General features: G+C 43.4%; 1 protein-coding gene across 4 annotated transcripts in view; it reads right to left on the bottom strand.

Moving 5' to 3' along the window:
* DNAJC2 (DnaJ heat shock protein family (Hsp40) member C2) overlaps positions 1-12,581 on the bottom strand; it is a 23,074-nt gene extending 10,493 nt beyond the window's left edge. For 3 of the 4 annotated variants that reach the window (XR_014784531.1, XM_084811478.1, XM_084811481.1), the window contains exons 1-9: positions 11,588-11,740; positions 9,163-9,353; positions 6,685-6,760; positions 5,252-5,350; positions 3,653-3,794; positions 2,702-2,782; positions 1,786-1,851; positions 543-634; positions 327-448 (exon numbers count right to left, since the gene is read on the bottom strand). Coding sequence is in view for 3 of the 4 variants with exons in the window: in XM_084811478.1 (XP_084667604.1) it covers positions 327-448; positions 543-634; positions 1,786-1,851; positions 2,702-2,782; positions 3,653-3,794; positions 5,252-5,350; positions 6,685-6,760; positions 9,163-9,353; positions 11,588-11,645 (927 nt within the window). In the remaining variant the exon portion in view is untranslated. Of the gene's footprint in view, positions 1-326; positions 449-542; positions 635-1,785; positions 1,852-2,701; positions 2,783-3,652; positions 3,795-5,251; positions 5,351-6,684; positions 6,761-9,162; positions 9,354-11,587; positions 11,741-12,071 lie in introns of those variants that run through there. The other variant, XM_084811480.1, reaches the window with a different exon arrangement.

The following is a 12,581-nucleotide window of genomic DNA, read 5'->3' as shown; positions in this document are numbered from 1 at the left end:
TCCAGGAAAACACAATGTATTGCTTGGGTTAAGTTCAAATACCTTATTGTGCACAACTGAAACAATTAAAATTGTTACAGAGTCTGCCACAAAACAGCAATACTCAGGGTAATATAATGTTCCATGGGTTTGATGCAGACCCGTTGAAATAAATGGGTCTCAAGGTGATCATGACTAACTTAAATCCCATTGATTTCAATGTGTCTACTCCAAGTGTGGATCTAACCCATTGTGTAGTCTGTGAAACTGGCAGAAAGGCCAAAGCATTTTGCATGCATTTAAAACGTTCTGAATTTCCAGCACTACGTATATCATTTGAAACTTACTCTCTCTCTCTCCTCCTGTTCTTTTCGTTTTGCTTCTACCTTCGCTTTCTTTTCTGCTTCTTTCTTTGCTTTTTCTTCTTCCTTGAATTTCTTTATTCTGGGATCACAGCTGTATGCAGTATCTAAGAAAAGAAAGATAATATGTCTATGCAGGGGACATATAAAAGCTGAAATTTATTGAGCCAGTCTCCTTGAAAAAGCTGAGCTGACACTTACCAACTAGTGTCCTTATTCTGTTCATCTCCTCCTTTTTCCTTAATGCTCTAGCTGCTCTGTTCTGCTTTTCAATCCATCTCCTCTCATCTCGACTGCAGAGAGAGATGAAAGACTTCAGGTAGAAAGTCAGGCTATACTAAGTACAAAATCAGTTCTAGAAGTGTTGTAAACTCAACAGAACATTTACAAAACAGGCCACAATCTGGAAATGCTCCATCAAATTCATTAAGTTTTCAATCAAACAGCTTTCCAAACAATGATTTTTTTATTTAGCTTTTTACAAAAACCAGAACTAGTAGTAAATATTTATTCTTATAGGATAAACTCTTTGCAATTTAACAAGGTATCTTTTGGTCAAGCCAGTTACTGTCTTACACACAAACTATGCTCATATACCCTGACACACACTTACCATTTGCCATTCAGTTACATGCGTTGCGGGAATAAAAGCTCTGAAGTTTGTGCACACATACAATCCTGACTGTCCTCGTAACCCACCCTCCTTTATGTTCTTCCTAAAATCAGAAAGCCTTCCAAATCTGCTTCTTTCTTGCATTCACAGTCTCTCCCAGCCAGGGTGGACGGGAAAGAGAGAAAGTACTTAGTAATTTTTTTCCTAGCACAATACTGAGTAACTAGAGAAGAATGGAACTTTCCTTTGGACTGCTTCTCTTTGAGCACAGCCAGGCCTGCCATAATTACTTGGGGAAACTATACAAAGCCTATACACAAGATCCTTTTTTTCTGGATTAATCCAGAATCACCACTCATGTTTCAATACCCATTATCATTAACATTAGTGCTACCATTTCAAGCATTCATATACAATGAAAGAATCGGGGGGATGGGACTTATCAATGTCATTCTTTAATCACCCTAACTGAGAGGATAAAACACTAGTTCATATAGGCAAAAAAATCCATATTAATGTGTCTTGACTAGTCACTCTGGGCTATATATTGTCACACTATTAATATTTGACAGCACAATCCTATGAATGTTGACTCAGAAGTAAGTTCCACTGAGCTCAAACAGGCTTACTAGGTAAAGCTGCAATCCTATGCACACTTATCTAGGAGTAAGTTCCACTAAACTCAATAGGATTGAGTTTCAGGTAAACATGTATAGGATTGCACTGTAAATTATCTAAATTTCTGAATCATATCTGTAATACGATATGACACGTGAACTGAATTTTTGGTATATTAATCACACCCTTAAAAGGACCCTTTTACTTACATACCATTCTGCTTTTTCTTTTTCTTCTTCATCTAAATAAGAAAACTCCCGCCAAGAATCAAAATTATACCTATCAAGAGAAAGGCAACACAATGATTAATGTTGATGATTAATAAAATGTTGGGAAAGTGCTACTGCAAATTCCTCAGTATATTTTAACATTATTTTTAATCGCTTGCATTTGTAATGTGACAGCTCGGCAGAGATTATATTGTTAGCTGTCTTATGTATTTCTGCTGCATGAACTTTACCAAGGTTGAGGAAACCTACATGTAATTTAGAATACTAGTGAATGTCACTTTCATGCTGGTCATTATTTTATGGTACAGGGCTGATGCTTATAATATGGGAACAGGGTACATGCTGCTCCCCTATGGAGCCATCCCATTTCACTCCATTGATGTATGAGTAAAGGGAAAGAACCATGCCTATGTCTGAAGCCAATGTGTGGAGGTGCAGATCAGTGTACTCCTTCTCACATGAATCCCCTTCCCTACAATCTGGCTATTGCATTCCTATGTAACCACAGCCTAGATCTACGGGAAAGCAATAACTACGTTAAAATTAGGCACATCTGTTTGCTAGTAAAAAATAACAGTATGTTTCCCATAAGTCACAAGCTGTCATCTGAAGATCTTACACTACAACTGTTTCAGACTATTAATAACAATCTATTTTGGGGGGAAGTGAGAGAATGGTCTCAAACTGCATGAATAATTGTCCAAAATTGAATAACAGGGTCACAGTGTCGATGCCCAGCCACATCATTTATTCTTCAGCTGAAGACTTCAACGACCTTACAAATTTTCATATTTAGACTTCTGCAAATCTAACTGTTGTGATTTTACCAGACGTTTTCCCATACAATTTTTGCATACCTCATACTGTACTTTCAAGACAGAGAGGGTTAGTCCACTTACCAGAACGAATAAAATGCATCCACTTCTTCAAAGGATGAGTTCATATCCCCAAGCTTAGGTATATTTTTCTTATTTGACCATCTGTACCAATTAAGAGATATATGCACATTATTCATTAATATGAAAAGTTTAACCTGGAGAATGCAGATCTGCATGCTTAATCCCCTGAACTTTATCTACTTCAATGGGATTTCAAGTTGAAAAGAAATGAATTCTGAGCATGAGGTAGAACAACAGCGCCATGTGTTCCAAGTTGACTACGTCTCGGTGCTGGTGTTTTGAGCTGACCCATGATGCTGTGAAAATATAACCAAGTGCCACACAGCTAAAAATTGCTACAACTGCTAGATGCAATGCAACACTGATCTACAAAAGTCCAGACCAGGAGAAGGCAATGTGGTGCTTTCCAGATGTTTTGGACAACAACTCTAACAATCCCTGACCATTGACCATTCTAGCTGGGGCTTCTGGGAATTGCAGTCCAAAACATATGGAGGATACCAGGTTGCCTATCCCTGCTCTAGACTGACACATGTCTGGCCCAAGGACAGACACTATTTTGGTATAGCTTCTCCCTTGCCCTGACAAAAGTAGAGAAAACTATCCATGCACCATGCTGGAGGCTAGGCCTTGCAAGGTCATGTACACAGGCAAATGCCTTAGCACTTAAGCTGTAGTAATTATTAACAATGGTTTCAGAACGAACAATCGGCGCAGAAGGATGGACCTTCTCCAGCTGTCTAACAAAATGCTCTGATGGTATCACCAGGGTACACTACTAGGAAACTAAAGGAACCAGACAAAGTTTTAGTACCTGTAAACCAATTTTAATTATATCAACCTACATAGTATGTAGACACAACTCTCCAGCAGCAAGGTCTCAAATAACTGGCTTAGCTGCTTTTCACCACCCTTAAGGTGATACTTTCAGTAGCCCGTAACATAGCTTACCTGGCATTTCTCTCAAAAACTGGTGAAAAAACTTCAAAGAAGTTTTCCTTTGCTTCACTTTTAGAAGGAACAGTGTTATCAAAAATAGGATCTATGCTATTAAATGCTCGTCTCTTCACAGGATCTGACAGAATTTCATAGGCTGAAAAACGAAAATTACATGGCCACAAGTTACTAGATGGAAGAGACTAGCACTGCAAATATTTATGTTAAGTAATCAATTCATGGGATGAAAATGAATTTTTCATTACTTACTTAAAACAGAAATAAAGTTCTGTTTTAAGTAGGAGGTAAATAACACTTCTGACCTTTTAATAGTATTGTTAAGACAGAAATTATAAAGTTAAATTAATTTTAATACATTATGATGAGGAACAGGTGCACAGCCATATCAGAAATATTAGTTTTGTGAAGCTAACATACACCTAGTTCACCGAACAATTTGGAAAGGGACAGATATAACCCTAATACAATAGCCCTACAAGTATTACCAAACCTCTGGGCCAAGAAAGAATCCCGGTGACTGTATTTGCCAGTAAGTGGAAGACTGCTGGATCAATAACAGAAGCTACAGATGAAGTGTTTCTATGACATGCTTAAAATCTACCATTGGGGCTTCTAAGTAGGAGATTCAGCACTATTCTAAAAAAACCATTACGTCAACCAGAGGATAAGCACTCTCTCTTGATGCTTCAAAGGCTTCCCAGTTCTTGCAATGCAGCAGATTTCTTGAAATCAATGCAACACTTCAGGCTCAATAGGGATATGAGGGGGTAATTAGATAAGCGACTACCAACCTGGGCTAGCATGTCAGCTACTTTAGATCAGCTGGTAGGTATCCACATATACGAAAGATCTAAAATTATCATAACGGAGGGAGCAATCCTATGGGGATAGACGGCCGCTTCTGAACTCGGAGGTGACTGCCTATCCAATGCACAGAGGGGATCACCTCCTCTGTGCTCCAGTCACCCTGCTGTCTAGCCACAGGACATCGGAGCATGGGGTGGGGGGCCGGACAACACATAGGAGGTGTTGTGCCAGTGCTTCTGCACTCCCTGCTCCACACCCGGGACACCCCCTTTTGCCCTGCTCCACACCGCTCTTACAAGTGCAGAGTGGAGGGACGATCTGCGCCACCCACGAGGCAGCAGGGGAGAGGGCAGGGAAGCGGTTCTACAGGAAGTGACCTCAGAGCGCGGGCTTTGAGGTCAGTTCCCGGAAACCAACTAATCCTATGGCCGTCTAGCAGCCATGGGATCGTGCCCGTAATGCATCTATTATTTCATGCAATGTAGCTCTTGAGTCAGCACATACAAGCTCTCTCATCTGCATATGAATGCCTCAGGAACATGGTATGCACTATGAAAGATCAGACTGGAAATTTGTTTCAATGTTGTTTCATGATTGATTTATTATATATCAACACTAATTATTATTATTGACACTATGCCATCAATATACATGGTGCCTTACAAGCTCTCCTTTTGTTAGAAGCTCTGTTCATCTAACAGTCTACATAAGCAAATAACTCCAATCTACTGAATAAATGCATGCATATTTCTATACAAAACACATTCAGTAAGAGCTAGTTCTTACCTTTTGTTATACACGTGAAGTAGTCATTGTCACCTTCACCTATCTGTTCTCCTGCTGCTTTTCGCTTGTCTGGATGGTGTTTCAAAACCATGGCTTTATCTAGCAATTGAAAAAAAGTCAAGTTCAGATGCAACAGACTTCTGTGATTTCATCTTCATTTATGTATTATCTCACTACATCTTTTAAACAGCAAAAAGCAAACAAATAAATAGCACACTGCATTTCGATAGACACTCCAGAAAATTTTCTCTATCCTTTGTATAGCTAACTCCAAGGGAATTCAGAAAGATATGTAAAATGGTTTCTCCTAACCTGTGTATATTTCATGTATTCTCCTACAGTAAGGCAGAGTATTTACTTCACACATATTTTAAGGTATCAACGCTAATGATACTCTATATCTAATTAATGGAAAAATGTAACTCTGCATATGCAAAATATTGGGGGATTAAGGGTGGAATCCTAACCATGCCTACAAGGAAGTATGCTCCAACAAATTATGCATGTAGAACCTACATCTAAGTAAATATATTTGGGGTTGAGGTGTAAATGAACCTAAATATCGTAATACCTCATACTCAACATATAATAATCATCCTTAATTTCAAATGTTCTACATTAAACTGGGATAATTTTAAAACATATCTGACTGTTTTTCTCTAATGTTGTGACGTAGCAGCTCTAATTCCCCATTGCTTGGATTCTAAAGTGTTTTTTTCCTAAGCATAGGAGCTTTACGCCAACAGTCAAATCCTGTGGCACAGCTTAACAATTGTGCCACTGCAGTCTCAAGAGAGGGTGGATGAATTGCCCCTGTCATGGCAGTTTTAGAACCCTTACACCAGACCCTGTGAGCTGCTGCCATAAACTGATGGGCAACTCAGATTTTGGGGGAAATGTTCCAATAAGTCAAATGTTCTTCCTTTTTGGAATCAATGCTTTTCAGAACAGTACAGAACTGTTAACATAACCTAAAGCATTTCCAATTATTAAACTGAACAGTAATATATTAATTTTATTTAATTATTAAATTTATTAATCACCCATCTGGCCGGTCACCCAGCCACTCTGGGCGATGTACAACAATAAAAAGTTTATACAGTAAAATTCAACATTAAAAACATCACATTTCTAAAATTACCCTAGCCCACCCCAAATGCCTGCCTGAACAACCATGTTTTTAATGCATGGTGGAAGCTCATTAAAGAGGGGGCATGGCGGAGTTCCTTAGGGAGGAACTTAGGGAATTCCAAAGAGTGGGGGCCACCACAGAGAAGGACTTCTCCCTCATCCTCACCAGCCTAGCTGTCCTGGCTGATGGGACAGAGAGAAAGCCATCCGAGGCTGATCTGGTTGAGCAGCCTATCTGGTGTTGCTGGAGGTGCTCCTTGAGATAGGCTGGGATATACCAAGAATTAACAAAAAGTACTTACGAGCTGCTTTGATTTGTTTCTGAGATGCCTTGTATCTTATACGTCCCAGTCCAAGAACTGAGTAGTGATCCTGATTCTGAGAGAAATACAAATATTAATAGCAATCTCTAGTGAGTAGCAACTGCCTGAGGCAAGCAGCTAAGTGGCAAAATAAGTGATTCTTCTCCCGCACCCCTCTGGCCTCTCTCAACTCCAGCTGCCTGTTTTTTGCCACCAGTGTGCTTACTGCCTTCCCTAGAGATGTGAAGGCTGGGAAAAAACCTGGAAAAACTCAGAAAAGAATGAGTCTCCTCTCCACCCTGCTGAGGACCATTTTTGTTTTCCAAAAATTGAACAGCTTTGGATTATGAAATATTTTCTTTTATAATTTAAGACAAAGTATTTATATATTGTTACCCAGCCTTTGCACCCTGCAAACTATATAACACTTGAAAAAAAAATACTAGAAATCTAAAACGTTTGGAAATAATGAAGCCATGGGGAAAAATTGTTTTTTAAATCCTCTCTGTAAGATTCCCAGCACAGTTATTGCTTTCATTCCTTATTAAAATGATTGGTCCAAAGTATATTTTACTGCTAGACATTTACGTTCAGTTTCCCAACATGTGAGTACAGTCACCACGGTGCATTCTCGACAGTTTGGGTTTTGTTATATAGAGCCCTGTGTTTCGGATGCTGTAGCAGTCATTTAATGTAGTTCTAATCTATTCAGGCAATAATTATCGATTTACTGAGTTCACTTTTAAAGGTTTTTAAAAATTATAATTTTATGAGGAAACTAAGTTATACATAGACAAACTTAAAGCAGCCTTTCTGTTCTTAAACTTCCTAAAGCAGCCTTCCCCAACCTGGTGCCCTCTGGATGTTTTGGACTACCATGCCCAGCATTCCTGACCATTGGCCACGCTGCCTGAGGCTGATGGGAGCTGAAGTTGAAAATAACTGGAGAGCATCAGGTTGGGGAAGGCTGTCTTAAAGTAACAAAGTGACTTTAGATCTGCAAAGAGTGCTAAAAAGTAAGTACTGCTTATTTTTCCATTTCCCCCCAAATTTCAGGTTTTCCCCAAAACACCAAAACAAAAACCCATTTTTTCCCATGGCCTCAAAATTTCTAGATTTTGAGTAATACTCATCTTTTCAGAGCCCTAAGTACATGTGTGTGTGCGCATGCGCGAACACACGGCAGGGGGTGAGAAACACACATGCAACTCATATAGTGCTGTGCTCTGCTTCTCTAACCAGAGTAGGAGGGTTAGGGCAGCCTTTTGTGTACAACTCCCACCATCCCTGACCATTGACTATGGTGGCTGGGTCTGATGAGGTTTGTAGTCCAAAACATGTGGAAAAGCTCAGGTGGGGAGCATTGTGTTAGGGGAAAGGGAAGTGAGCACAGGAAAAAAAAAAAGAGTTCCACAAAAGCAAGTTCAGCACATGGCAGAAGGAATGCCTGCTACTGGAATTTTAGAGGACAGGAACCAGCCATATTCCAATTGTTAGTTTATATGCGATTTATCCTTTATATTTTTCTAACAATTCTCAAGCTTCTACAATCTTTCATTTTCTCCACCAATCCCACTAACACTGAGCTGAATAGAATTATTCAGTTAGTATTAGTCACTGGAAAAATTGTCACTTTACAGCCCAATATCAATTGGTGGAGAGGACACAAAATAGTGTTTGGTAACTAAGTTCCTCAAGAAAGGGAAACTTACAATGCAATTCCATGCATGTCTACTCAGAAATAAGTTCCACTGAGCTCAACAAGGTTTACTCCCAGCTGAGTGGGTATAGGACTGCAATTTCCCTAAAGAAAAAAGGCTATTTCTGGGTGAAAGTCAGCTGGGGAGATCAATCCTATGCATAGGATTGTTCAGTTTCCTGTCAGAGCAAGGAAACTGCACTCCCCACCCGCTCATAGCCGGCACAGAGAGAACTGCGCTGGCTACCTCCCTGCACTTAGAAAATGGAGCACAGAGACAGAGAAAAGGGGCATTCCTAGGGGTGGGGAGGAGAACAGGGCAATGGCCGTACAACATTTCCTATGGCTACCCCAGCATCCTTCCCTCTATCTCCAAGGCGCCACCACTAGATGGGCAAAATTGCCCTTCTAGCAGAAATGGAGGGCAGCTGGAGTGCAGAGCCTCCACTCTCCTCCCAGCCTGCACTGGATACTCGGCAGCCACCAAGTTCAGAGGCCGCAGACTATATGGATGGGACTGCACCCTAAATGTATCAACTGGATGGTGACCTCCGTATCATTATATAAACTGAATTTATTAGCCCAAAACATTTTTGAATTTGCACATCTCAGGAGACAATGCTTTTGAAAACAGTCTTTAAGAACAAGCCACATAAGGAATAATAGATGAATCAATTCTCAAGATAGCACAATCTAGAAGAGTAATGTTTCAAAGCACTGTTCATAGGAAACCATCAGTATACTGTGAAGAAATACAATCCCAACATTAGATAATTTACCTTCCAGTCCTTTGGGTCAAGTGTTTTTAACATAGGAAATTCTTCCAGCTGTAATTCTTCATCGCCTGACTCTTCAGAGAGCTCTTTCTCATCCTCCAGCTCCTGGAAAGAGGCAGAAACATGTATGTTCCGCCTCCTAATAAATGCTTCAAACCATCTTCCCACAGGCTCAACTTGGCAAAGCACAGAAGCTGTGAATAAAAGCATAAGAGCAGCTTAGGGAGTACCCTAACCAACTTTTTGAATTCACCCTATCTCAACAGCAGAGTGTGAATGATCTTATATGCACTAATTTATTTAGCCAGAAGTATATGTGCTACAAATATATGAAGAAGCAAATCCTAGTTTGGCATCATTACCATACCATATGCATTAACCTATACAAACTTATTTTGTCCAATTCAATCCAGTCTATAAAATAACTTAGTCACAGTTATGTATGGCAATGATTCCCAGATTGTTGTTACATATAAGTATCTGCCCATTATAAATATACATGGTTTTAATTGGACTGTGGTGAATCAGCAAGTGGAAGAATACTGAGTCACAATGCATGCCCCAGAAATTCTGTAAATTTGAATGGTGTGGATTACAGGCAATGCAATTAGTAAAACAGAAACAATAATAATGGTCAAGGACTATCATTCTGGCAATTAAGCCCAAGACAAAAAATCAATATGAACATGGCCGAAACTGCTTGAAACTGAATACCCTAGACCCTCAGCTCATTTGAACAATTTGTCTGAGCAAGTAGGAGGCCCGTAGGATTACAGCCTGAAACAAAAGCCATTTCCCGTGGCAGACAGAAGATCCAAGACAGAAGATCTCCCAGAGCATAAGTGACCAAAGTACAGCACCCGTTACCATCACTGGCACTAAATAAGTTGTAGTGCATCACTTGTAATACAGTTAGCCAACTAAAGTGCTTGTTACCCTGCAAGCATCTGCCTTTTTTCAAATTCTGATAACAATTCTAAAGATGAGTACATATGACAAATTTAAACAGCAGCAGAATTTTGTAAAAACAAGAGCATTTAATTGGAGCAAATGTAAAAACCTAGCTTACTGTAGCTGTGTATTCATACAAGGGCAAAGAGCATTAGAAGAGAATCTAAGAACACAATACATTCTTCAGCAGTGGGAGTGGGGGAGTTCTCTTTAGGGTCGCCTCATATTTAACAACACGACTGAACAACAACAACTGGTAGTTATCGGCAACAAGGAATTCAATGCAGATGACTTAGCAAGTGGGCTGGCAAAGGAAGGACGGCTTCCTTCCTCTCCCACTCTGCTTGGTTTCTGTGCTGGCTGAAGGAGGGGAAGCCTTTTCTTCTGCCACCAGCCTAGTTGGTAGAAGACATATTCTTAGGAGCTTAAGGGCACAATCCTATGCATGTTTAGACCAAAGAAAGCTCTACAACTCCCAGCATGCCCCATGCTGGCTGGGGCATGCTGTGCACTGTAGGACTTTTTTTGGTCTAAACATGCATAGGATTGCGCCCTAAGAAGCTCATGTCCTGCTTGCTGTGGAGGAGACTTCTCCATGGCCAATAAGAGAATGCAGGACCCCAGCCCCTTAGCTAGTAGGCTACTGACTTTTTAAAGCTTATTTACTTTCCTGCTTTAGAGGCCATACACCTGCTCCGTCGCCACAAACATAACAGCTCAAGCTCATAAGGATTTTGTTATGCCACCATAACTGTTCCTGTGAAAGCCGTAAGAGCAGGGAAGATGCCTCTCCTAGAGAGACGATTTATTCTCTTATTGCATGAAGAGTATAAACATTTCGTTCAGGCCACGGAGCTGCTGCCTTCGCATAAATAGCCTTTGTAACACAAAGGCAGATGAGAGCTTTTATCCCCTGCCCCAGCATCTCAGTAATAAAGTAAGAGACAAACAGCGAAGCCAACCCCCACTTCTAGGCTTCAAGCACCATCTAAAGTTGCCCCCTTAGTGCCATCTCTCACAACCTCATCAACAGCTGTAAGGCAGGCAAAAACGACACCGGAGTAGCTTCTCTCGGAAGGAAGCCGCCATAAAAGCTGTGCCTAATGGATTTCTCCTTGGCATATACCAGCCTTCCCCAGCCCGGTGCTCTCCAGATGGGCTGGACTCCCGTCCCCCACTGGCTGGGGAAGACTGGCATATTCAACGCAACTGGAAAACTAGAAAGCAGCCCTAGGGGCATCATAACCACAGCAGAAATGGCTCCTGGGGGAAAGGGGGGGGCGTCCAGAAAAACACCACCCCGCCCCCCATCTCCTGAGCATGGCCTGGAAGACAGTGGCCCCCCACCCGGGCGGGGCGGGGCCTCTGCCGCCCAGCCTGGGCGCCGCGCGCGCGCCTCTGAGGGGAAACGAGGGAGAGGGGCGAGGGAGGCGCCCCCGCTCGAGAAGCGGAGGCGGGCGGAGAAGGCGTCGCGTACCTGCGGACAAGGCTCTGGCGACCGCGGTGACTTGTCCCTCAGGCGCCCCCCGCAGCATCGTGGCGGCGGCCGGGGCGCCCCGCTCGCTCGGGGGACCGGACGGCTCCGGCTTCCCCCTCTCGGGCCTGGCCGCTGGTTGCCAGGTGCCGGCGCATGGACGGGCCCGGCAACTGCTTCCGGGGCGCGGGCGCCGTCGCTCCCCGCGTTGCCTTCCGCCTCGCCTCCGCCGCGGAGAAAAAGGTCCCGCCTGGGCGCCATCCCCGCGCCAGCTGAGGGGCCGGCCGGCCGCGCGCGAGCGCGGAGGGCGGCTGCGGCTGCGCCTGTCGCGGGGGAGCCGCGCCTCCGCGCGCGGCCGCCCTCTGGGCTTCCCTGGAGCCTCGGGCCGCGCGCGGCGCTGCGTCGGCCGAGGCCCCTGCCGTTCTCTGGAGGCCGGCCGGGGCAGGGCGCGCGGCCTTTTTAACGACGCGCTCGCCGTTTTACGCACCGCGAGTTGCAACGTCGCGCGTGGCTGATGTCTTACGTCACCTTCGTTTTTGGCGCGTCAGGTGCGCCGTTGCGGGGGCTTTCGGGGCGAGGCTGCGGGCCCGGAGCACGCGCGCGAGTGAGCGTCCTCAGGGCACCCGCTGTGTGCCGCCCGGCAAAGCTCGGGTCTGAGTAAAAGTCAAAGGCAGCCGCGCTGAGCCGAAGGAAAACTCCACACTGTGTTAGGGTGATAACTGAGGCCGGCCGAAAGACCGCAACCCTCTGAAGACAGAGAAATGGCTGGCCGTTAAAACCCGGAACCCGGCTACTGCTTGGGAACAGCAAACAGTGAAGAGCCCGGGTTCTTTCTCCTCCCGCCCCGAGGACAACAATTCTCACACAATTCCCACAATATTTTCTGCTGGCATTCGGGCTCCGCGGAACGGATCTGTGTGCACACTCCATTGGGTGGGCAAGGTCATCTCGTTGCACCACCGCTAACCGGAAGTTCTTTCGAAGGGTACACCTCCTT

Source organism: Heloderma suspectum, chromosome 7 (genome assembly GCF_057233095.1).
Source record: "Heloderma suspectum isolate Gila_16-S chromosome 7, 16-S_ref, whole genome shotgun sequence".
NCBI lineage: Eukaryota > Metazoa > Chordata > Lepidosauria > Squamata > Helodermatidae > Heloderma > Heloderma suspectum.
The sequence above is the reverse complement of the archived record's forward strand: the minus strand, read 5'-3'. Positions and strand labels throughout refer to the sequence as shown.